The 27,872-nt window shown below is 40.8% G+C and overlaps 1 protein-coding gene across 2 annotated transcripts in view; it reads left to right on the top strand.

Moving 5' to 3' along the window:
* LOC116842018 overlaps window positions 1-21,569 on the top strand; it is a 70,109-nt gene extending 48,540 nt beyond the window's left edge. For both annotated transcript variants that reach the window (XM_032810643.1, XM_032810644.1), the window contains exons 3-6: window positions 2,177-2,513; window positions 3,430-3,586; window positions 8,292-8,661; window positions 9,782-21,569. In XM_032810643.1, coding sequence (XP_032666534.1) covers window positions 2,177-2,513; window positions 3,430-3,586; window positions 8,292-8,661; window positions 9,782-11,956 — 3,039 coding nt within the window. In that variant the 3' untranslated portion in view covers window positions 11,957-21,569. The remainder of the gene's footprint in view (window positions 1-2,176; window positions 2,514-3,429; window positions 3,587-8,291; window positions 8,662-9,781) is intronic.
* The last annotated feature ends 6,303 nt before the right edge of the window (window positions 21,570-27,872 follow it).

Below are 27,872 nucleotides of genomic sequence, written 5' to 3'. Positions count from 1 at the left end.
ATTACTCGTCTCTCTAACTCCTCGGACAGTTAATCTTACCGTGTGGTAGCGGGATCCCGATGCGATCGAGATTATATCGGTGCACCGAGAGAGGGGAATCGGAGATCACAATCCGCACTTATCTGTGTTAAAGGAAATATCGCGACGGGTAACGGCTTTCTCCGTTCTGGTTGAATAGAAGAGGTTCATGGATCAGCTCGAGAGAGGAGTAGTTGTCTACTCGAAATGTACAGGGTCTATCTGAAGTCGTTAGCGATTTTCTTCTCAATCACTGGCTTCTCCGACGAGGTAGAAATTTAGGGGTCGGGAAACACTGAGAAGTAAAAATTAGGTAAAATTTGGAGAGTTGAAAAAGCAAATAAAAGTTGATTATTTATAAAGTGATATTAAAGAGATATTTTCCATTTCCAGTTGAATTTTTCAAATTTAAGATTAAAATTTTAATTCCCAATTTAATTTCTTAAATCGCGTATTAAAATTTTAATTCTGAATTTAATTTTAATAAAATGTTAAAATTTTACTTAAAAATTAGCTAAAATTTTCTATTTTCAGTTTAATTGTCAATTGAAAAAGTTAAACTGGAAATGGAAAATTCAATTGTCAACTGAAAACATTTAGTCTAAACGTCAACTGAACTGATCTTATTCTTTTGATTTCGAAATTTTTTTCTCAATCGTAATTTCTCTAAGAAAAGCTTGAATTTTACCCTTAATAAATATTCTATTATCAATATTATTTTTTTCTACTTTTTTCTACTTTTTAAATGTTAGATATTGACTTGAAATTCGGTAATGACCGGTATTGTTTTCTTGATTTTATTCCTCGTAATTCGAGATAAGAAAAAAACGCTGGCGATTTCTGACATACCCTGTAGCGGAGAACGCGATGACGCACAACGTATTAAGTAATACGCGCTGCGTGTGTGCCGACCCATGTGAGTCGATGGATGCATACAAACAATGACGTAGCTGTAAATATACAATGGAAAACTCACATTCTGGAAGTCGCTCGTGGGAACGTGAATGCCTCAGTCGCTTCCAGTCTCAATTATGCCTCTCGGATGATACCTGAGAAAACGATAATTTCGATCTTTGTACTGCATATTGCTCATGCGATGTCGCATTTGTTATTAAAGTTCATTATCGCATCAATTACCCTAATTGCGACCGTATAATGTCGTGATAACAAAATTGATGTCCATCGTGATATATGTCCATATATGTCGATATGTTAACTACATATATACAGGGTATTGAAAGAAGAAATTCAAGACTCAAGGATAGACAGTACTAAGTCTAAACTGAGTAAAAAATATTCAATAAACATGAGTCGAAAAATCACTTGCGATCTGTGATTACACATCAACGTACAATTACATAATTATACAGTTATAAGATTTTTTGTTTTTACATCATATGTAAATATGATGTAGATATGATGTAACATATAAGCAAGCATATGCATCATTAGAATCGAATATTACTTTTAACTTAAAAAAAGTAGATTTTTCCATTTATGTTCAAGTATTTTTTACTCACTTTAATGAGTACTAGATATTCTATGCATTCTTTTAAATCCTTTTTTTAAATATTTATTTTTTAATCATTTATATATATATGTATTATTTATGACAAATATATATATTATTATTTTAATATATTATATATTATATATTATTATTTTAATATATTATATATTATATATTATATATTATATATTATATATTATATATTATATATATTATAATTTAATTTATTATAATAATATGTAATATTATTATAATACATATATGTATTATTTTAATTAAAGGAATGATATTAATTTAAGGAATAAATTATCTTTCTCTTCTAATATTTTCTCTCTTCCTCTCTCTCTCTTTCTCATGTAAAAATATTATCGCTTTTCAGCGGGATTATTCGACGATGAAATAATGTGCGCGAGCGCAAATTCAGTAATTCTGCCACGAATTTTTCCAACATACGAGACAGCATTTTTTGTTCGACGAATGAGCGCGCGCCCGCGGCTAATTACACCGTCGTCATTATTCTCCGCGAGAACGATATATCATCGTAATATCTCGTAACGATTTTCTCTCGTGTTATCCGTGCTCGCGTTCCTGATTTTCCCTCTTGGTTTTCCCTGTCCGGAAAATTATCGTCAACTTTTCTTGCCGCAGATGCTGCCGAAGCTGTTAGCGCTGCTCTGGGCGGCAATTCCGATTGCGTTGTCCCAGAGCAACTATGCGTCGCAGGGCAACAGCATCGAGTATCAGCCGGGACTGCCGCCGAGCACAGTCCTCGACGGCAAGGTCACCAAGCTGGACGACATCTCATCGATTATATTCCTGAATCGAACGAAGGCCAATCTCAACTGCGGACAGGGTAGCATGGAGGTCGATCTCAAGTTCGAGGAGCCGTTCTACGGGGTGGCTTACGCCGACTTTGATCGCAACAGCGCCTGCATATTCAAGGGACGAGGCGCGACCACAGCCAAATTGGAGCTACCTCTGAAGGGTACGTCCTTGTACCGAATTCAATTGAAATTCGCCTTTTTCTTGAAATTTCTTGCAACAAAATCTCACGTCAAACGGACGAGAATTCACACTCAAAGCAATAATAAAAGTATTGCCACTAAAAATCGTAAAATAAGTGTAATGTTGGGTATTAGTTAATTAAAATTTTATTTGACTAAAAAAATTGGCAATTCGATCATCAAAATTAAGGTCGTATTATCTGTATAGTCCCAAAAAAGTCACTAAAGATTTAAAAAATATGCTAAAATTTATATTTTCTGTATAAAAATGCATGTACAATATATGTGTAAACGTACATGAAATATAACTATATAACTATATAATAGTAAATGTATATGAAATTTTAATTTTGATTACTGATTTTCCGGTTAATTTAATCAACTAAAATTTTAATCGATTAACTCCCAACATTGACTGGATGTTTCTCCCTTAAAAATGGATCCTGACTTCATACAAATTAATGTTCAATCGTTTGAGGTGAATTCGTTCCTGTAACGTTGCAATAAATCAGTTCTTCAATTTCGAATGAAAATATTCAGTCGACGATTCAGAGCGGAAAATCCACTCTATGTGAGTGAAGAATCACTCAAGTTCGAATGACTCGGCTGTCATTCTACTTTCCCAGTGAAATCTTGTTCGGAGAGATTTAGAAAAAGAGAGTTGGAAGATATAATATATAGTAGAAAAATATAACGAAGTGTAAGATAGATTAAAAAAAAAAAATACAAAAAAACGTACAGAAATATCGACGTAATTTTCGGCGTCTGATTGCGCGATTTTGTTATCTTCGATTCAGCTACGATGAAGGGTTGAAATATTCAAACGCCTCCCTCCCCCTGCAATTCCAACGGGAACAGATTTTTCATCGCGCGCGCAAAATAATCTCTATTTCTCAGGATGCGGCACCAAGCAAGATCCGCTTCGCGTATTCACCAACAATGTGGTCGTTCGCTTCCACCCCGGATTAGAGATGGACGGAGATGAGGTTATCACTATAGTCTGCAGATATCCTCCACCCGTGGCGCCGATACCTCCCGCGCCGCCAGCCAGCATGTAAGAGTTCTTTGTTAAAATCCTCACTGCGGAAAGTTTATTACCGGATATGGGCCTGCGCGAAAGTATTAGGAAAGTATTAGGAAAGTATTAGGTTGGTGCAAAAGAAAGATGCCACTTTTCCATTAAATTCTCGCGGAGAAATGTGGATGTTAAAAGGAAAACAGGAAGTCCTCGTTAGACGCCTATATAAAAAAAAAAACACCGAGTCAATGTTGTGTTCATTTTATTCGTGGACTATAATTTAAAAGTTAATTCGCAAAAAAGAAAATAGGAAGTTTATAATTTAATTATAATTCAGTAAATATGAAAATTACAATTTGGTCCTGCGCGAAAGTATTAGGTCGGTGCAAAAGAAAGATGCCACTTTTCCATTAAATTCTCGCGGAGAAATGTGAATGTTAAAAGGAAAACAGGAAGTCCTCGTTAGATGCCTACATAAAAAAAATACCGAATCAATGTTGTGTTCATTTTATTCATGAGACTATAATTTAAAAGTTAATTTGCAAGAAGAAAATAGGAACTTTATCATTTAATTTTATAATTAATTCAGTAAATATGAAAATTACAATTTAAATCTCATTAAAAGGAAAATAGGAAATCCTCGTTAGATGTGTAAAAAATACCGAGATGTGTTGTCATTTTATTTGTAAACATTACGATTTAATTTGCAAAGGGGGGGGGGGAATAGGGCATTTAAAATTTAATTATAATTAATTTAATTTAAATAGGAACATTATAATTTAACTTGTAAAAGAGGAAAGTAGAAGAAGTCCTCGTTAGATATTTGAAAAATACCGAGGCGATGTTGTTTTCATTTTATTCGTAAACATTATAATGTTAAATAATTGATCCTTTGGATAATTGAATTGAATAATTTCGTTTTCTATTTTGTCTGACAAACACGACATACTTTCTGCCACCAACGTGATACAATGAACGACGAGAGCAGTCGTTTTCTCGTTAACAGTCTCATGTGACATAACATAAACTCCATGATATCCCGTCTTCAAAGGTCGACGGTGATTTATTTAATGAGATTACTTCGCTATAATTACTTTCTCATAGTATCTCATCGCGACGAATGGTACCACTCGATAAAGTACCCGTTACAATCCGAGGACACGCCGCCGCTCTTGCGCGATCTCGTGGACGTTCCCGTTTCTGCGAGAAAACCACTGATTACGGTGTTGTTACATCGCTAAATTACACGAAGTTAACGCGACCAACTACCGTTCGACGTCGCGGGAAATCAAATTTCATACTATTAATATAATTTACAAAAACGAGTAAGAAACAAGAGGAAGAGAAAGAGAGTAAGATAAAATATCCTCGTTAGATATATAAATATCGAGTTGGATATCTAAATATCGAGTATTGTGTTAATTTTATTCGCAATTTTATTCTATAATTTAATTCGTAAAAGGAAAATAGGACGTTTAAAGTTTAATTGTGATTAATAAATAGAAACACTATAATAATAACAGAAACAAGGACAATAAGAGCCAAAGACAAGTTTTAAGCGCCAACAATTACATAAATCAATTTAGAAATTTATTTTCCGAACGTTTCGACCATTGGATGTGACCTTCTTTACGCAACCTTTGATTTTGAGAGACTGAGGATGCCATTGTATGAAGCGCGGAAACGCGGAAGACAAAATCTTACTAGATTTCCGCGTTCCGCGAATTGAATCATTTCTTCCCGTACGTTGAAAAAGCGGAAAAGCGGAAAGCTCAAAACTTTTCTCTATTGTCTTTTCATCCAAGGTATGAATTCCAAAAAAATATCAGATCCGAATGTGTTTGAACACGTCTTAATGTAACGGCGGTTGGATTGAACAACTTGTGATAACTTGTGACAACTTGTGACAATGGATTTTCCCGCGCTTGTTCCGCGACTTTATTTCTCCTTATATTATGCATGGAGCACAATTTGCGCGGAAAAGCAGAACGGTTTGGTGACAAATAAACATCTGTATTCATTTTTTAAAATTGTATTAACTTAATTTATTGCAATTTTTACTAATATGTTTATCTTTTCAGCTTATCTGTCGAATACAAGCATTTTAATTAATAAATACCGTTAAAAATTAATATTTTATAATTTCCTACACCGCTTTTCCGCTCAAAATATGCCTCATGTAATATAAGGTAATCAAAACAGACGCGGAACGCGTAGCGGATCTAGTAAGATTTTGTCTTCCGAGTTTCCGTGTTTCCGCGCTTCATGTAATGGCACCCTGACAGCTGTACCATTTGATACAGTAACATTGTTTCTCTCTGTAGTCGCCGTGCGCTCGGGATCTCGCCAGAGATGTCGCTTCCGAACAGCATCTCTGAGCGTTATCTAGGAAGAGGAGAGTGTCGTGAGCGTGGAGCGTCAGGTAGATCAGTGGTTTAGAGCAGTCGCCCGGCAAGCGAAAGACCCGGGTTCGAGTCCCGGTCTTAGCAAGACCGCGCTCTCGATATTTTTCTCTGGAAAAAAAAGAAACTTTCCAGACTTTCGTCTGGAACGAAAAGATACGCAGATCTCGAACGCACGATTCCACCGCCAGCTAGTACTCCCTAGTTACGCCCTCCTCCTTCTATGGATATAACAACAAAAGCAAAGACAATAAGAGCCAAAGGCAGGTTTTAAGCGTCAACAATTATATAAATCAATTTAGACGTTTCGACCATTGGATGTGGCTCTCTTCACGCGATTGTCGATTAAAAATATCATTAAGGAATTGGTCGCAATAATTCTCAATTGCCATTAAGAGTGTGGAAGTAAATCATCATTGTCACATCATCGGTCGCTAGCAAAGATATGACTAAAGGAGAGCTCCAGCAACCCACCAGTCAACAGGCCAAAAACACGACAGAGTCCAAACTCGGCTTGTTGACTTTTCACTGTTGGGTTGATGGAACTCTGCTTTCGTCATATCTTGCTAGCGAACAATGATGTGACAATAATAATGGTTTACTTCCACACTGTTAATGGCAATTGAGAATTATTGCGACCATTCCTTATTGACATTTTTATAATCGACAATCGCGTGAAGAGGGTCACATCCAATGGTCGAAACGTTCGGAAAATAAATTACTAAATTGATTTATGTAATTGTTGGCGCTTAAAACCTGCTTTTGGCTCTTATTGTCCTTGCTTTTGTTATTATTAATTTGTATTTCCCAGAGCCGGTTAAATTAAATTTTATTATTAGAAACACTATAATTTAATTCGCAAAAGTTCTCGTTAAATATCTGAAAAATACCGAGACGATATTATCCATTTTATTCGTAAACATTACAACTTAATTCATAAAAAAAAAAGTAGGACGTTTAAAGTTCGATTGTGACTAATTTAATAAATAGAAACACTATAATTTAATTCGCAAAAAGAAAATAGGAAGTCCACGTCAAAGATGTCTGAAAAATACCGAGACCATATTATCCATTTTATTCGTAAACAGCATAATGTTAACAAATAATCAATCCTTCGAAATTGGGGCGCGCGCGTCTCTATTACTCGGCAAACTCTCCGGGACGAAGGTTGCGTCTAATATCGCCGAGTTTGCGTTCACCACCTCGTCTTCGCGTAATCGCGCCGAATAGATCGCGAATAAGGAGTAACCGTGTACTCGAAGTACTCGGATGCGCGCTCTATACGACGGTACACGCCTTTGTTTCTCGCAATCCAGTTATGCTCGCGGGAATAACTGCGAGATATCGCAGGCGCGCGCGGTGCTTACCGCTGTAAGTAACTGTAACACGTCTCGCCTACACACAGAAAAATGCATACCACCTTCAAGTATATGATACTGATATCAAGTGTTTCGTAAAAGCTTGTACACTCGCAAATCTATCATAAGCTCGTCATAAGCATCAATTCAAAATACATTCTAAACTCCTAGTTCATTCAACATTTCAGTCGAGATTATTAAATTAAAACAACAATTCAGTTTGTTCACTACACAGAGTGTAATAAACTTTTCACTAAATTTTCTTTAATAAAGTTTCATGATATTCTTGTAAAGAGAATAGATTCTGCTTTTGGCTGCATGATAATAAGTCTTTCTCTAATTTGTGATAAGTAGAGGAGGTCTGGTCCATTCGTCACACCTTTTACGTGCTGATTAAAAAAAAGAATATATGCAATATTTTTTAATGCACATTTTCATATTGGTACAATCTTTAGGTAAGAGAAACAAAAGATTATCCTTATAAATATTTATACACAACAAAGTTATAAAGTTGTAAGCAAAGTCGTGCAAACGTGACTATTTACTTCATATCCAAGATTGGTTGTCATAAGTCTTTCATGTAAAGAATCAAGATAAATTATTTCTCTTTCAAAGTTTTAAATGTTATATTACAGTTAGCGTTATTTTATAATGAAATCATAAACAATCACTGACCTAAGAAGATAATAACTCTCATAAACTTTGTAATAATAAAAGAAGTTAACTTATTTAAAATTAAGTTTTTAACTTTTTAATTTAACTTTTGACGGATATATTGAGACCAGTTATTACCCAACCCTGCTCAAGAGAAGGAAAGTAAACAATCGCTTTCCTAGGCGATAGAATGATATTTTTCTGTGTGTAACATCGCGAACTACTGGCGCTTCTCTCGAGACTGTACGCTTCCTGGACGGCAATCGACTATTTTTTCCTCTATCTCTCTTTCTTCCTTTGTAATTCGATTCGCCCGACCGTACCCAGATCAGCCACGATGGCGCCCGCGCCGGTGACCGAGCCGCCGCTCAAGGGTTTCCAGATCCTGCTGATTATCTGCGCGATCCTGTTCCTGTCGCTGCTGCTGCTGGGCCTCGGCTGCTCCTACATGTGCCTGAAGCGGCGCAACGTGCGCGTGGTGCATCGGCACCCGTTCGAGAGCGGCACCGGCTCCGAGATAACGAAGCTCTCGGGCTCGTCCCTCAGCAACATCACCATGTTCGAGGGCCTGAAGATACCCCGCGCGCACGCCCTCCTCCACGCGGCCGCGGCGTCCACTTCCGGTAGCGAGGCGAATCTCGTGATCGATCATTCGGACACGCTGCCGAGCGACTACCCGAGCGAGAGCCACTCCGAGGTGAGTCCCGATAATTGCCCGAGAAGACGGATGATTGCGCGGAGGCGCATTGGGGCGAATGCGAAAGGAGAGAGCGTCGCTCGCGCGCGATCGTTAATCCTTTTAGCGTGAGGAGCCGCGCGAACCCTCGCGAGAGCTCTTCCGTCGTGGATCTTAATTCATTTAGCCTACAGATAATCGTAATAAATTGTAACGCGTTGCAAAGAGCAACGCGAGAGGAGAGCTTTGCAATCGGGCTTTCGCCGCTTTATTTGTCGCGAGCTCGTTCAGGCAACACTTTTCTGGATCTGAACGTTGCGTATCGACTCATTTCTGCGGGAAAATATCGAGAGCAAACACTGTGCGAAGCACTTGTCGAAAATATTTTTCTAACATATTTTTTATTTAAAGAGGCATCAGACAAAGAAAAAGATAATTTAGTGTACTGATCCACTTCTATGTGAAAATATTAAGAGTAAATCCTATGCAAAAATGATGAACATTTATCGAGAATATTTCTCCAACATATTCTTTAGTCAAATAGGCATCAGATAAAGGAAAAGATAATTTGATATATTGGTCTATTTCTATGTGAAAATATTAAGAGGGAACTTTATGCAAAGCTAACGCGAACATTTATCGAGAATATTTTCTCAACATATCCTTTAGTTAAAGAAGCATCAGATAAAGGAAAAGATAATTTAGTCTATATATTTCTATGTGAAAATATTAAGAGTAAACCTTATGCAAAGCTAACGCGAACATTTATCGAGAATATTTTCTCAACATATCCTTTAGTTAAAAAGACATCAGATAAAGGTAGAGTTAATTTGATGTATTGATCCACTTTTATATGAAAATATTAAGAGCAAGCTCTGTGTAAAGCTAACGCGAACATTTATCGAAAATATTTCTCCAACGTATTCTTTAGTTAAAGAAGCATCAGATAAAGGAAAAGATAATTTGATGTACTGGTCTACTTCTATGTGAAAATATTAAGAGCAAACCTTATGCAAAGCTAACGCGAACATTTATCGAGAATATTTTCCCAACATATTCTTCAATCAGAGAGACATCAAGTAAAGATAAGGATATTTTCGCGACTAATTACACCGATTGGTTTTGCCGCGGGCTTGTACAGGTCGACGAGGAGCGCTCACTACCCGTATCCTCCGCCGGATCCTACGACAACAAGGCGTTCGTTCACGAGGTGCAGCATCAGCGACAAGTGGATATGCGCACCTCGAGCTCCCTGTATTCCGAGACAGTCGCCGCCGAGGTGGAGACCTCATCGATGACGGCCGCGAACGCGTCTCGAATCATGGTGCCACGTCATCCAGTAGCCGTGCCGATCGAGCCTAAGTTCGACGTGCAGATGAGAGTGAAGCGTGCGCCGCCACCGCCACCGAGTCCGCTGCCATCGGAATCGGACGTGGCGAGCGTCGCCCTCGAGAGGAACCTGACGACCATCCTGGAGAGAGAGGAGTCCAGCCTCACCCGCTCGCTGGAGACCGCGCCTTACCGTATGACGACCTTCTCCTATGTCCCCGAGCTTCACGGTCCACCAGGAGGCGCGTCGTCCATCTCCACCATTTCCCGGCAACAGACGCCGCCGGTCTACTCGAGGATCCTGCGTAAGCAAGCGGAGAGGGAGACCACCGTGATCCAAGACAAACTGTCCTCGCCTGTATCCGAGCAACCGCCGTTGCAACATCACGAGATTCGCCGACCCAGATCCCTGACCTCCCTCAATACCGAGCTCACTGAGACCCGCTCGCTCACCGAAGTGACAGACGCCTCTCACGCTAAGTACCGGGTGGCGAGTATTCTCGCACCTACTCCGCCCCCGCCGCCGCCAATCGCACCAACCACCTCCAGCACCACGACCCACACTGCTATTCAACATCGCGAGCACCGTCTGCTGCGCGACGAGATGACCGAGCCGTTGGTGGAGCCGCAAGTGGTCGCACCCCGTCGCCCGGAGATCACGACCCACGAGGTGGACGACGTGTTCCTGAGAACCGTCACGGAGAAGAAGACCATCGAGGACGTGGAGCGTCATTGCCGTCAAGTGACTGAATACCGCGCTAGAGCGCAGCCGCCACCGGATCTCAAGTGGGATGTCACCATCAGAAACTATCCGACGGAGGATTTACCACCGCCGCCGCCCGAATGGGAGAACTTCTCTGACGTCAGCTCGGCCTCCAACCTGACCATCACGAACGAGCCGACGAATCATCTGACGGACACCGTCATGGACGATGAGCCTGATGTCAACATCGAGCCGACGTATACCACTCGCGCCGAGATACCCTGCAGACCTCCGCCGTCGGCGACGCGTCGTTCCCTGGACGACTCCGACGCCGACTGGTACACCAGGCTGGCGCGCGTGCTGGAGCCACGTTACGCCTCCGAGCTGACGGACGAAGAGCGCGCCAAGTGGCGCGAGATCATCACGACGGAGAGCACGTTGCGGACCTTGTTGACGGAGGCGGTGGTGAAAGAGGACTACGAGCTGATACGGAAGGATGCGAGATACGTGAATCTCTTCCCACCCGCCAAGTGGGACGTGATCATACGGATCTTGGGGCCCCCGTCGGCGCACACCGGCTCCACCTCGTCCTCCAGCCACGGCAAGAACCATGGACAACGGTACAAGCGCTCCAAGTCGTCCGAGTGGGACAACAGGTCCCGGCGATCGTCTCTGCCCACCCTGTACGAGTACGAGAGCGATGGCGGCAGCTCAGCTCGTACCTTGGGCAATCAGAGCCACCACCTGCAGGCCTCGCAGTCCGCCACGACCGTGACGGCGCAGAGCGTCGGCCGTTCCCGGCGATTCGCCGGTTCCATCCACTCGCGCGGCGCCGGAGGAGCCGGCAGCGAGGCTGACTTGAGGTCAATGTCCGAGATGACGGTGCGCGACTTCGCCAGGGTGGACAGGGACGATCTGACCAGCTTGAGCTCCTTCGAGGGCGCGGACTCTCTGGTCAGATCGCTCAGCCAGCCCAGCTTGGCGAGGTCGGGCTCTGAGTTCACTGAGCATTGGGGCATGCCTTCGGGCATCATGGATCTGCCGCAATGGGCGACCGAGCACGACGGCACCAGCTCGGTGGAGACGACGCCGCGCGCGATTCGACGGGGCGACCGCCTGGAGGTGCTCGCCTCCTTCGACGAGCACAGACGCGCCGGCCTCGGCCCGTCTATCGCGAGATCTAGCCGGTACAGCGAGAGGGAGCTCAGCGTGCGCGTGACGGAAAGTCAAAGGGCCTCGGATTGGTTCCACGACAACAATTCCGAGCCAGAGATGCAGATCTGAGCAGGCGGAATCGTAAACTCTCGGTCTTTATCCTCGAGCTCTCTTTACGCACGGAGGCGACACTCCTTGATCTCGAGACGAAGGTTCCACGGGGGATCGATGGAAACGAACCTTGATGATACAGGCAATCCGTATTAATAGTCGTTACTTGAAACTTACCTCAGGTGAGATAGTCAGATTTCAATTTAGGTTTGTATTAACCTTTTCAGTAGTGATTTAAAATGACTGCGCGATTTCCTTTAGGGGTTTTTTTTTAAATAAGCATATCTGGATTTCCCTTTTCTATATTTTTTTTTAAGAATTTTGAAAAATAGAATACGAAATGTATCTGATTTGTATTTGCTACGAGTTAAAAAATACAATAGTTTCAGTAAATCAGAAGAAATTTTATATTTTCTTATGGAACTTTTCCTGGTATACTACTTAAAGGGTTAATAATCGTTACTTAAAACTTGTCTTACTCTTAAATAGTCAGGTCAGTATTAATAGTTGTTACTTGAAACTTGCTTCAGGTGAGATACTTAGATTTGAATTTAGAGATAGATGTAAGTTTTTAGCTAGATAGCGATTATAAATATAATGTCGCACATATTATATAATTCAAATGAACAGCTCAAATTTCACTCTAAATCCAGATCTGAGTATCTCACGTGAGACAAGTTTCACGTAATAACTATTAGTGCAGGCCTTAGAGTCAGACCTGAGCTTTTAGAATTGCAAATCAACTGAAAAATTCACATTTAACTCAACATTTAAGTCTGAGTATCTCATTCGAAATAAATTTCAAGTAACGACTATTAATACACGAAGAGAGAAAGAGAATACTATAGTTTCTTTTTTTATAGTAAATACTTTCCAATTTCACTATCTTTCTAACGGTGTAAGAATCGTCTGTCAGTAGGGTCTGTCTCGTTAAGAAACATAGTAAATTTCATCAGAGACATAGCAAATTTTTTAATAACTCTGTTCCTGAGATATAAATAGCATATATGAAAATATAATCAGTTAACCAGAACGTCGATTTATTTCTCGATATGTGTGTGTTTTACAGCAATTTCCATATAAACTCTATAGCAATTTTCACTACGAAATTCTCTCTATGTACAGATTTAAGAGTTAGATGTGAGTTTTCCAGTGAATTGCGATTACGCTACGAGAACGTCGCATACATTATATAATTCAAACAAAGAACTCAAGTTTAATTCTAGAATTAGGTCTGAGCATCTCACGTGGAGTAAGTTTCAAGTAACGACTATCAATACGGTCTCTTCGCAAAGTCGAAGCTCGATGTTTTTTAATTCGTCGAGTAGTGGACGTTTCAGTTGCTCGCGTCGAAGATTTCTCGACAAAACTTTCCTTCATTTTAATCGAGAACTGATTCCCGTTCTTATCAAGAAGCGGAGTGTCCTTCGCGTTAACAGATGTAGACATCAGACCCCCGAGAGATCGAGCGGTTCAGAGTCATAACTATGATCGAGATTGAAACTTCAAGATGCTGTCTGAAGGTTGCGCGCGCAGTACTTCGCAGAGTGGGAGCACATCACTTAGTAGCGAAACAAGGTATATATGTGCCGCTCGGAGGATTAAAGGATATATCGCGAAAGAAGTACGTCAAAGTCGAGTTCTCGTGCAACTACCAACATGCTCTCGCATGTTGCTCCATTCCGTCGCGTCACGATACGACGTATCGCGAGCACCACTCGCATCTGTTTTCTCCTTTCCTTTTCCTTCACCTACGGCCGTTCTCCCCTCCCCATTCCCTCTGATCGAGTATGTGCACGCGGCTGTGCACGCGGTTTCATTAATGTCCAAGCACACACACGTACATTCACAGACATTATTAGATCTACAGTTAGTAAATATTTTGGACTAGCCGTGTCCCGAGTCGAAATTTCGACCCTACTTTTGATTCCAATATTCCACTCGATACTCTGATATTTCCACTTTGATATTTCTACCCTTGATATTCCTACTTCGATACTCTGAAGTCTAAATCAATCAGTTCAGAGAAGAGAAATCCTTCTCAGAACCTACAGGTGGCATTTTCTGCGTCTTCTGCTATTTAGAGGTACTAAATAATATTTCAGTCTTCAATGAAGACTCTTCATATGCACGGATGCTGGAAAGTTTCAGGTCGAAAGAGCACAGATAAAATTTCGACTCGGCGTCTCTTTCTACATATGCATTTATTATGATTTTTGAGTATCCGAGAAATTGGGAAAGACGTTCGAAAGCAGCCGTGATAGTTCAACAATTTGGGTCTTAGTTCGCGCAAATTGATGTTTTCCATTCGTTCATACGTTATGCATAATTACGCAGAAGAGTGTTATATTTAGACTTCCAATTTCCTCGCTGTTCTTCTTTTTAGAACGATTCTTGGAAGATTTATCTACTGTTCATACACGTCCAGGTTTTCTAAATATACTTTCAGTGCATAGTATGACTTTCCAGCTGATCATTTGTAACGCATGAGCGGACAGAACGTCATTCTACGCGAACTAAACCTCCGACTATCACGGCTGCTTTCGAACACCGTTCCTGATTCCTCGCACACTCAACCGTCACGATGAATGCGTATGTAGAAAAGGGCACAGGGCTAGTCCAAAATATCTAGCAATTCTAGACTTAGTAGATGTTCAGATATTAATCCGGGTCTATAATAGGTGTAGTGAGCCTTTAGTCTCACGCTCTAAGATCTATAATTTCTGGCAAAGTGCGTTTTCCGCGCCGCTTTAACAATTGGAATCTGGCCAACTCGCTTAAAGCCGGGGATCATGACTTGGGGATCACGCGGCAGTAGGAAACGTTTATAGTCGAAAATTACGCCACAATTTTGAGCTTAGAACATAAGACCAAAAGCCTACTACATCCATGGTCCAGATTTGAAGCCGCGAGTGTACATACAAATGGATGCTGCGTTCGCCTCACTCCCAGGCGGAACTTTCTATGCATGATCGATATCTTGCCAAGAATGACGCGCAGTAGCGACTTGCGCGATCGCTGCAAAATCCACTTATTCGCGCCGGCTGGTCAGCCGCGTTTCTTCCTCGCGTTCTTACGTCGATTACACACGTTGTCCTACTTCCCCCTCTGGTGGCCCCCTCACGGCCGTTCACTGACGATTTCGTCCTCGCGCCCGACAGCTCTCAAGGACTCGCACACACGCTCAACCGCGGGGATTCCGAATCGCCCCAATTGCGAGGATCGCCTCCGTCCGTCGCGTCAAGATCTCGCCCGATGTCGCAATATCCCGAAATTTCGGAACTTCGAGAGACCGCCACTCTCTTCACACGTCACTCGTGAGACGCGAGACGCGGCGTCGTGCGAATTATACCGCAGTCTCGATCTCAGGCGCGAGTGGGTCTGCAGATTCTGGCGGGACCTCCATTAGGGTAACTAAGGTAGGGTGTCCATATCATTGTGCCTGTTCCTGTTAGTTAATGTTAATTAGTTTCTATTTAAGTAAGCCATAAAACTAACTTAAACTTAATAGGAAAAGTATTTTTTATTAAGTTTAACACTTTAAATTAACTTAAGAAAATACTTCTCCTATTTATTTATGCTAGTTTTCTTTTTTATGGCTTATTTAAGTAGAAAGGCAGACTAATAGAAACAGGCACACTGATATGGGCAATTATCCTACGGGGACCGTTCCTATTGCGCGAATTAATCCATCAACGCCTGTCTAGCGACTTTGCTTGCTTTGCTTTGATTGCGGCTGGTAGCCGCACGATCGTGTCGCATCACTTTACACACGTATAGTGACACGTGTCTTTCACAAATAGTAAAAGAATAACCGCAATAATCCAATTCGAAATAATTACAAAATATTTACTAACACTATTTTTCATCATATACTTTGTGTGTTTTGTGAGACTAAATCAAAATATAATATTGGATATTAATAATTAGGATCAAGTAACTAACTTTCTAAATCAAGTAACAAGTATATCATAAAACTTGATGACAGCTCCCGAGTCGTAATTTTGATTCTACTTTCAATCTTACTATTCCATCCAATATCTATTTTGATGCTCTAAAAACCTACACCAACCTCTTCTAACTCTATTTCATAGAATTTCAATCTTTACTACAGTATTTTCTCCGTGCATGTGACGCTCGTATGAAAAAATCATATTCAAGAACCCGAAATCAAAAAGACATTATACTTAGCATTCGTTATGCGTCTAGGATAAAGCTTCAAAGTCGCTTGAAAGGTATCTCAGAGCCACCCCTTATAGAAATATCATACTAAGAATCATTGATAATTACTTATTTTCAATATTAAAAATACTGGATAATAAGTAATTATCAATGATTCTTAGTATGATATTTCTATAAGGGACGGGCTTCGATGGATTATTAATCGGCAATCCGTTCGACAGTCACCCTTTTTTTTTCACGATCCACGGGGACAATGCGAGAGGTAGGAAATCGCAACGATGGGAAAGTAACGAGTACTAATAATAATAATGATGATAATAATAATAATAATAAGAATAGAGTATAATAATCGCGTCGAGGGATCGAGCGCGCGACGCGCGGCTCGTTCTCAGCTTCCTAACGTCCGACAGATCGCCGCGATCTCCCTCGGGGATCGCACGGGGTGACCACGCGAGTAAACACCGCCCCCTTCTGTCCCGTCCCTCTTTACCCCATCCACCCTCCCCCCCTCGTCGGCGGTACAACTGCGATAATAGTCTTACTTAAGTAGGTAACGAAACACACGGTGCTGGGTTATACGCTTCAAACGTTAGCTAGAATCTCCTTCTTGAAGAACATTCAGCCAACCCTCCCCCGTCCCCTCCCTCCCTCTTCCCGCCCATCCTCCCTTTGTCCACAAGCCAATCTCCTGATTTATGATGTATAATCGTCGGAGTACCCGGACTCGGCCGAGAGATAGCTGGCGTATACCGACCGACACGGTATGTACGCGCGTAGATAGGTGTATTTGTGTAATTATACGTACTTATATACGGCTATATCATGTATATTCTCACACGCACGCGCGCGCGCGCAACTATCTCTAATAGTGAATTCGGCAGCTTGCACTAGTGCGCATTGAGTGTGCGTTAAGACTTATTTACAGTACATTCTTATATTTAAGATTGTGTTTTAAATACATATTTAAAAACATTTTAACTAATAAAATGATTCGTACGGATGTTGTACATATCATATTATCGTTAAAAATATTTGATAATTTATTTAAGACAATCTTTAAATATAATAACATACTATGAACAAGCCCTAATGCGCACTCAGTACGCACTAGTATAAGTAACCGAATTCGCTATAACTCTCTCCGCGCGCGTTATCCACGACGCAGTCATCAGGGGCGCTCACGAAAGGGCCCGTTCTCCTTTGAACCCTGAACCGCGGGACGGAAATTCGGGGCTTGCCGATTTCCGTCGATGCGGGTCGATTAACGTCGGCACGTTAATAACGACGTATAATTCCCATGCGATTGCGCGCGTAATCGCCGGAGTTTCTCTCCCCGTTCGCGGCTCCCCGGCAATCTCGGAAGAAGAACCTCGCAGACGCGAACGACGATGACGCCGTCGCGTTTTATGTGCCCGCGCGCCCCTTTAATATTAATGGATACACGACGACGGCGGGCCGAGTGACTCGGAATAATTTCGCGAGTTTTCAGCGCGGTGAGACGCGAAATGGCGCGCAACGACGTAAGACATGACGACACAATACAATACTCGTGTCTGCACAAAATCACAGTGCCGTGTCACTCGGGATATTCGAAATTTGCGAAATGTACGCCGTCTTAATTATTCCCGTGCAATCCCGCTGTTCACTGTTCAGTGTGTATTATGTCAGGTTACTGCGAGAGACAGTTGTCGGTTTCCCGTTAAATTCTCGTGGTAAGTTTGGATATCAGAGGGGAAATAGCGAATCCTCGTGAGATCTCTACAAAGTGCCGAATATTTTATTCGTAATAATAACACTGCTCGACGGGGCCATTCGTCATATAGAATGATGTATTTTGGAATCACATGGAATTTCTGATGTATTCTTTTATTCTTTGTAGAATCCGAAAGTGAACTTGGATTTTCTCCATCGCCAACAATTTTCTGTGACTGTCACCTGAGATTTAATATATTGTATATGGGACATATCACGCAATTCGCACAATCTGATATAATTTTAAATTTTTTATAATGACTTTTTATACATCAATATCAAGTATCTTCTATAAACCCTCCATTTAAGCAATTTGCTTGTCTATAAAAATATTTCTTTAACAAAAATTTATTAAGATTCATGATTTTCTTCTTTTTACGTGATTTTTCTCTAATTAGGCACAAAATACGACAAAAACTGACACGACACTTTCTACTTTTAGAAGTAGCTTATCAAAAGTCCGCCGAAAATCATTAATTTCTTTAAGCTTTCTCATTAGCTTGTAGGACGATAAAAATTGCTATATAGATCACATAATTTCATTCATAATTTCATCCCAAAAAAAGTTTCCTTTCCTAGATCAGTGTTATTAATCGAAATTGGATAATTCCGTCTTGTGTTTTATTCGGCAAACATGACGAGTTTTTCGCATCAACCTAATAATTCATATATTGTGACGTTTGATTGTGACGTTTGATAAATAAGGGTACTACTCTATTAAGAGAACACTGGCAAGAGAAACGACTGCTTTTGTCGTTATATATACGCAATTCACTGTCGAGTATGCGCGAATGAAGCATGTACGAATTAAAATCGATAGCCCGAGTTTCTGTCGAGCCGAATGTTTGTTTACGAGATAAATCCGTCCAAAGGTTTGGAATTAATGTTACACGATTTTGCATTAAGCGCACGATTTTCTGCGAATTTTGTAGAGAGATGCGTAAAGAGATATACGAGAAAAGAGAGAGAGAAAGCGAAAGTGAGAAAAAGAGAGAGCAGTTGTTTGACTCTCTCCCCCCAGTATGCGACACTGTAAATCAAAATCAGCGCAATAAAGTTATGCATATTTTAATCATCGGGAACGAACATCGCGATCGGCGTTAAGCGCGCACGCAGGTCGATGAATAAAACATAAAGTGCGCGGAGCATGAAAGGAATATCAAGCGCGACTAATGAGGTAATAAATCATAGTGAGAAATTACTTAACAAGTCTTATCAACGTCCGAGTTTTCGCCGATAAATTTCACCGGTCTCGCGGAACGTCTCTCCTGCGAGCACGAAGAAAGAAAACAAAGCGGAAAGAAAAGGACAAGAAAGAGATCGCTGCAAGATCGCGAGTAAAAATTCGAAGAGAGGGAATCGCTTATGACAAGAAAAGCAACTAATGAGACGCTTATATTTAACTCACGGAGACGCGATTGAAACACGCCGAGCAACGGGAAGAGCAACGCATCGCGATCGTCGAGAGCTTCTATCGGGTGCAATAGTCGCGTTGTATATCGTTAGGAATTAACGTAACGGATAATTCTTAGATTTTATACATATTTTATATATATGCTTATATGTATACATATAATTTTTATATCGAATTTTCCGGCGAAAAGACGGGTGCGAATCGCGCTTGGATTCGATTGTCTCTTCCGACAATCGGACGCGTGCCCGCGTAATAATAGGTCTGCTCTTTTCAGATGAATTACGTTGTATTCTTTGCTTTTTAAAGCTCTCTAGATTTCCTGGGCTCTTACCCAAAATAGGTGAAAAGTGGCAGTATTTTCACTCGAAGCGATAGCGAAAGTACTATGCCACTCGAAACCGCAAGAGCGAATGTCTCACTCAAGTCTTGCAGATATTAATAGTCGTCACTTGAAACTCGCCTCAAGTGAGATACGCAGATTTGAATTTAGTGTTAGATTTTTCGATTGAATCGCGATTACAAGTATGACGTTGCACATATTAGACGATTTAAATAAAAAGCTTACATCTAACTCCAAAGTCAAATTTGAATATCTTATTTGAGGCAAATGTAACTATTACAGCCTTAGAATAAATTCCGACTCCAAATGAACAAATGTTTCAATCGATTAGAATGCATAAATTGCTGTGATTGTGAAGCACATCAAATTCATACTTTAATTTCGAATGGAAATATTCACTCGATGAGCTTAAAAGAACCGGAGAGTTTACTTTATACACAGTTAAAAATCTTGCAAAAATCTTTAACAAGTGTTAAAATTTCCATATTTTACCCATTTTTTACTGTTATTTCAATATAAAATTAACATACTAACGATATGTTATTATTTTCGTGATGTTTTAATGTGTTACATTAATGTCAACATAATAACTTAACGTTTTTTATATGTCACTTAAAAATAGAATATTATTTTGAGTTCCTTTAACCTAATTATTAAAAAAATGACATTTCTTAAAGTTAATTTAATATTAACAAGAATTAAAAAGCGAGTCTTCAAATCACTGTAAACTTTGACATATAGAATAACCAAATTTATTAAGAGAAAATTCTATCACGAATAAGTAAAGTTAAAGAAATTAATACCATATATTAATGCAACATGAAAAATAAGCGTTCATCTTTGTTCACATTATATGTTCACATTATATTGTTCACATTATACCATATGTTCACATAACACGAACAAAAATGTCCCATTGACATCCTTTACGAGTTATTTTAATTACTCCTCCGTGTATTTTTTTTTTACTATTCTTTATATTAATTTTACATTGAGCTTAAAGTCAACATAACAAATATAAATGTAAGAAAAAAAAATGGTGAATGCCAATTAATTAACATTCGTAACTCATCGATAAGTAACACACCACACGAATGAATCATTTTTAACTAAAAATTAAAGTATACTTTCTAGAATATGTAAAGAATGTTAAAACTAACATTTTATTTTTTATTGTATATAAGTGGAAAATCACTCGAATTTGAGTCGATAGTTGCTCTCTATTTATCAAGTGAAGTTTCCAAGAAATTTAGAGAGAGTGAAACAAGTGCACAACCTAAAGTTGAAGACGCCAGGTCTTCGACGAAAAAGGAAGAGGAACGAAGTTCCAGTGCAGCGCTAGTTCAGCTAAAATTAGCAGACCTATTAATGATATTCATCCGGGCGCGAACGCTACGAATGGGTGCTACCGGGGATGTACATAACGAAATGAAGGATCAAATTGAAGGAAAACACAGAGAGAAGAAGAAGTAGAAGAAGAGAGAGAGAGAGAGAGAGAGAGAGAGAGAGAGAGAGAGAGAGAGAGAAAGAGAGAGCTATCTTCAGCAAAGTAGTTGGAAGGTAACGCTAGAAGAACGTTCTCTTCGCGGTTGCTATTCGGCGAGATGCGGTGAGTGCTTAAGTTCAAAACTAAACATTGTAACTCTTAATAAGCGCCGACAACCGTAACGAGCCGCGCGCCTGAGCATGTTGCAAATCACGTAACCCACGTCGCTTCATATTACTCTGCGAGAGATTAACTGAAAACGCGCGGCTCGACTTGGCGCTGTCGAAGCTCACATTCGACGAGATAACGTGTCTCGACGATGATTAGGAGATGCGGATGAACGGGGATGTGTAACACTTCGTGCGAGTTCGGTGAATATGGCTATTAATAAATTGGTTATTGAAAGCGGCTTGTATTGTTATTCACTTATTGCCGAATAAACTTGATGATGCCTGCACTGGAGCAAATTTATTCCGGCGTGTCCGGACGGGATATTACCTTACATATGAGAGAGAGAGAGAGAGAGAGAGAGAGAGAGAGATTTCTATTGGAGAGCTAGACTCAGCATTAGAAGACTATAGAGAGTAAGATGCTTTCCTTGTCTATTTGATTACAATTTTTATTTGACTAAAATAATCAGCAAATCAATAATCAAAATAAATAGTTGAATATATAAGCAAGAATAATTCAATGGATTGATGAAGTTAATTACTATATAATTAGTCAGAATAAAGAAAGTTTGATTAATAATAAATTTTTTATCAATTAAGTTTGATTAATAATTAATTTTTCATCGATTAAGTTATTCGTGATTTTACAATCGATGACGATTGATTAATTTTAATGATTGATTTGTCGATTACTTTAGTCAACTAATATTTTAATCGACTCACGCTCAACATTTCAACATTCTAATTGTCTAATTAGTGAAGAGCGATAAAGAGAGGAAGCGATCATATGATCAATACGTCCTTTATTTCTTTCATTATATTGCGCTCTCTCTTTTTTTTCTCTATTGTTTCCTCTATAGTATCGCCCCTTCTATAGTACTGTATGATAAAGAAAGCATCTTAAACATATTCAATATATTTCTGTCCCTTACTCCTGGTTTCAGTCATTTCATAAGAATGCGCAGTCTATATTTATAAATCTATAATTTAGCTCTAGATCGCCAATGATGGTCATTTTGACCTGCACTTCGAATAACAATTTAATAGAAAAAATGTTTGCAAAATTGCTGTTTCTTTATTTTTCCCTTAGAAAGTAATTTCCCCCTAAAAAATAATAAAAAATGCCAAGGTAAGTGTTATAATATATTGAAAAAAAAATTAAAGGGATAAAAATGATTTCACATTGGCAACAAAGGACAAACTACACGAGCAAAAAATACTGTTGAATCAACAGAATTAGTTAGCAGTGAGCTATTGGAATTTTCTTGATATAATAACAATGTTGTCAAAAAATATTTTACTCAAGTCATTAAAATAAACACTTTACATAATGCTTTAATAACTCGAGTATTAGATTCAACAAGATTGCTATTGAATCAAAGATTTATTTGACCAGTTCTATCGACTCGGCAGTATTTTCTTTTCCGTGTATTATGCTATTCGATAGTCTAGTATAGCGATAGATAGCATCGATAATTTAGAGTGAGATTCTAAAGCGAGTCCTCTAAGAACGTTTACATAGAAATGGAAATAGTCAAATACAAAAATATGTATGCAGAATATATTCCTAGTAAATTTGAGGGAAAGAGAGAGAAACAGAGAAAAATGGGTCGCCGATGAAATTTCGGAAGAATATCGAAGAGATATCCCCTTCTGGTATACAACGACGTTATTTATGACACGCGACTATGCTGAGCAACTGTGCTGTCCGGGAAATGAGGAGACGACTTTAAGCGGCCGATCTCGATGGGGGTTATAATTCATGAATTTACGAATAATAGCGAGCGCAAAAGGGAACGGGCGAACACGTGAGCTGAATGTAACATAATATAACGTATAATATAACGACGGAGGATGTATGGATTACAGGAAGGGCTTAAAGCGGAGACTATTAAAATCCGCAATAATCCCCCGAATAGCACGATACTCTCTTTACCCAGACAATTTATCTCTTCTCGCGTTAGAGGAAGAGAAGGAGGTAGGTAGATAGGTAGAGTACGCGAAAGAAGCAAAAGGAGGAATAGCGTTCGCGGAAAAGGCGGGATATCCCTCTCTCGCGGATGGTAACCAGATTGCATCGTCGGAGCCGGAGGATTCATTCGAGCACGACTCGCCGGGAACAATCGACGGAGCCGTCTAAATTAATTACGGGAAAGGAAAGAATTCCGCAGAGCGGGACAGCGCGGATCCATTGAAATCGACGGCAGCCTCAAGCGATCGTGGGGAGTGATCTCTCAAGGCCGGAGGATGAGATAGAGAAAGACAACGAGTAGAGAGAGAGAGAGAGAGAGAGAGAGAGAGAGAGAGGAAAAGAGAGAAGAGAAGGGGTGACGGATGGAGCGTGCGAGGTAGCTTCTATAATTGCTTCGCGAAGTTCTCCCTGATCGATCCCTCAGTGGAAAAAGACGCGCCAAGACGCGCGTCGGTCGGCCACCCCCTTCTCTTGTTCGCTCGCTCCGTCCTCTCACCCTCCGCGCAGATATATGCTCTTGTTTTTCCCGAAAACAAGTCGCGACCGACCGAGTGTCGCGCGTATGTGCTACGTGCCTCTCGCTTCTTCGACCATGCGGGGCGGATCGACGCATGCGTTTTTCCCGCGCACCCGCGTACCCTTCGCGGAATTATCTTGGCCGTGAATCGAGCAGTCTTCCACGGTCGTTCCCGAGCTTGCTCGCGATCCTGCGGGGGTGCTCCGCCGCTCGTCCGACCAAGAGCGGCAGAGAAGAGATAAAGAGAAAGAGAAAGAGAGAGAGAAAGAAAAAGAAATAGAAAGACAGAGAGAAAGAGTGATAGAGAGGGAAAGAGAGAGAAAGAAAGCGCGTGGCCGGCTCGAGTTCGCGCGGCGCCCGGAAGCGCTCTTATTATTATTATTTATTTACTTATTTACCTATCACGCGCGGCACACAAGTCGCGTCCACTTGGCTGCGAGCGCGACGATATTACGTAATATTCGCGACGACACTGCGCTGGTGTATTCTCGGTGGTGGTGTGCTACGAGAACACAGAGCGACGGGGGTGCAGGGGGTTGGCGCGGTGTGCACACGGGGACACGTGCCGCTCGGAGGTGAGCGAGAATCGTGACGCACGTGAGACACACGCGCGGTTAAATGTCATTTCCTTTCGAAAGTTACAGTGCGTTGCGCCGTGTCAACGGGATAGATGCAGCGGTGCAGTCGATCGAAAGGCGCTTCGCTGCGAAACGCAGCGCGCCTGTGTGTATGTGTGTGCCACGACGACACGAGATACAGCTCGCCTGGCTGTATCCGAATTAATTGTTGCTAACATATCCGACGATTGAGAGCGTCCTACTCCGGCACGCGTCTACTTGTCGTGCTCCGCAGTGCGCGTTGCAAACTAGTCACGCTCGTCGGGGGTGTGTACTTGTTGCGAATTGTTTTACACGCGCGGCACACCGCGCGACTGTTTGATAAAAGGATGAAATAGCCGCCCGGAGCGTATGCATATTAATTACGAGTCCCGCGAGGAATTCATGTATTCCGCACACGGCAATCCTCTGTTTGTCTCCCTTCCTCTCAAGCTCGGGAGCTCCGTAGCGACACGTAATTGCTGTTAAAGTTGCTTCGCGATTAACGACCGAAATTCCCGCACAGTGCGTAAAACAACTCCCCGCGATGTTGTACGATACGTGGTGTTGGTTTGTGTTTTCCGTCTCGAAAATTGATGGAATGACTAAACTGTGTTCCGAAAATTCCGTTGGCATACAACTATACTAAGAGAAATGTAAGACCAATAACAGCGTGCTGGATGTTTGTGCGAATGGTAAAGTATTTTCGGGACTGGTAACCAGGGTCGTTTGTATCATCCTTGACATTCCTCCCATCTTAGAGTGCTCGAAAAAATTTCTCAAAATTATTGAAACTTCTTTTATTCTTCTAATCGAAGGCCACATAGCCGCTTTGTGAAAAATAAATTGCTAATTAATTAATTAATTAATTTTACTTTTAATGTTTTTTCAATAAAAATAAGTGAAAATCTACTATACCATTTAAAAATTCATAATTTAAAACAATTATTTACAAATAAATTCTTTTAAGTCTTTTTAGTATAGAAATGTTAAATAAAAAATTTTAATAAAAATTCTTTATAATTATATATAAAAAGCTTTTGCTAAGTATTAAAAAATCGTTTTATACAAAATTATTAAAGATACTACAAAAAGATACTGTAATACAAATAAAAAAAAATGTATTCTGCACAAGTTTGGTAAATTGTATGTCGATATTCATCCTATACGAGTGTATTGCGTTCTGCGCAACAAAAATAAGCTCTTTCATTATTTTTATAAGGGTACTTGTGTAAGAGATAGTCGAATAAAAAAAGAACGGCAAGCTGGAACTTACACTTTTGGCATACGTCGAATAGTAACCGGGTCATTTACGTCCATGTCGACTCGAATTGCTTGGCATTCAATAAGAAAAGCGTTTTTCTCAGCGACTGGCGGACTGCAAGTTTTTTTCACCAACATGTTTTTTTACAAAATCAAGGCGCAGAATTCAGCTGCCTCCGAGAAGCGAGCACTTCTTAAAATGGCTCAATGATTCTGGTTACCACTGGGAGGATTGAATTATGGAACGGTAATATTGTTTGACAGCGCGTAAACGTACACGTCGAGTATTTTTCTGCTTTTACAACGTGCGCGGTAAATCAAATCTTCCACGTCAAACAAATTCTGAATCCTAATTATTATTATTATTTTAATTAATTCCTCCTTTAAAAATCCCAATTACGCGTTTCTTTTTTTTATTCCTTCGATTTATTCGATTCCCTTCCATGACTTAAGCATTCGCACTAACATCTCCAGTACGTGCCTCTTATTGGTTTTAGTTGTCTTTTAACCTTCTCATCTACAACACGCGAAGTAATCTTGGCGTAAATTGGAGTAAGAAATAAAAATAATTTATTTCGCTTTTACGTCTCCCTATACTCTAGTTCTTTACACCGAAAATGTTATTCTTAAGGGGATGCTAAAGTGGTTGACAAACTCCAAAAATATCGGTAACGTAAAAGCGATTGTCACTAACACGATCGTACTATTCATTTCTTGCACATAGAGATATTGTACATGCAGATACAGATAAATATGTGCTGCTTTGTGTTGCTATGCTAGTAGGAAACATAACCACGCATATATAGAAACCTTCCTGTGAACTTTCCGTATATTTTGAAGCTTCTAAATTCAGTTGTAAAGTCATGGAAATATTCCTTGAAATTTTCGTTAATAGAGCAAACACACATGCGGTACGTACAAGCTACAGATCTTCTGTACCAAGTAAATATTTGCGTCAACTGACAGCTCGAGATGACAATTTAAAATTTCCTTGCCGCTTTCGCCACATACTATGTAGGACTCCAATTCATTATTGCACATACTCTTTCAGTGTATAAAAATATTTATACTTCTGTGCGACCGCAATACGACGTAGAAAAAACTTGCAGAAAGAAGTCAGTACTTTATCGTTAAAGTTTTCCGGCATCCCTTTATGGCATTCCCATATGGCATTCCCATATGGCAAACAAGAAGAATACTCCCGATGTAAGGAGGCTACGGTATAGGGGAGGGGGACGCGCGTATGCTAAATAAATTATTTTTATTTTTTGCTCCAATTTACGTCAAGTTTATTCCTTGTATCGTAGACGATACGCCTTTAGTATTGATGGAATGAACTTCCATGCCTCGGGATGTGCTTCCGCGTGATTATGCCGGAGCGAAGGGCGTCGGGCAGCAATGAGGCTAATGATTATCTCGATGGAGCGCACACGAAGCGTGCAAAAATTAAGTTTAACGATCAATAACGGCCTAACGCGCGGACACAGCGATCTGCCGCCGACGGCACGGCGGGAGGACGAGCAAGATTTAACGGGGAACGAACGCTTCCTGATGAATATGCATATTCGAATGAAAAATTTCAATTTACCGACCACCGGTGCGCGGAAGTTATTACGAGTAGCCGGCTCATTCCGCGGTGTAACGCAATTAAAGCTCACGTGTAAAGTCCAAAGCTTGCGTCGTCGTGTTGCCCGATAACGCAGTGTCGCGGAGTTCGCGGCGGTAATTCGCGAAACTTTGCAGATAAAGGAACGCGAACTCCCCGTGGTCGTTGATGCGATTAAAATCGTGCAGCTCTCTGAGAAATACCTAGTGCCCCCTCCCCTCCCCCGACACTTTAATACGCGTGACGTGCGTGTTTCCACGGGAGATTAAGTAGTGAAAAATAAAATGCGCGCTTCTAGACACAGACTAGCGTGGAGCTCTCGGGAAGAATTCTTAGACGCGCGAGCTCGTGCATGGCCGATGCGCAGTAAGGGCGTTGTGCACGATTACTCGTTTAAAGGGTAGGCAATCGTTCACGCACGGGTAAGCCCGCGACGCATAGACACTACGTGCTCGCGTCGAAACACGGAAGGGCTGGAGAATAATTCTTCCAGGTACATCTCGCGATTCACGTCGCGCACAACCCGATTACGAGAGTAACCCGATATCGGTTCAGGGATGATTGCGAATTGCGAAGTCGATTTGCCGAAATTACCCCACACGAAGAGAACGAGAGAGAGAGAGAGAGGGGGGGGGG

Source organism: Odontomachus brunneus, unplaced genomic scaffold (genome assembly GCF_010583005.1).
Source record: "Odontomachus brunneus isolate Ranch 3 - 2012 unplaced genomic scaffold, Obru_v1 Obru_scaffold_020, whole genome shotgun sequence".
NCBI lineage: Eukaryota > Metazoa > Arthropoda > Insecta > Hymenoptera > Formicidae > Odontomachus > Odontomachus brunneus.
This window is presented reverse-complemented; position numbering and strand designations above follow the sequence as displayed.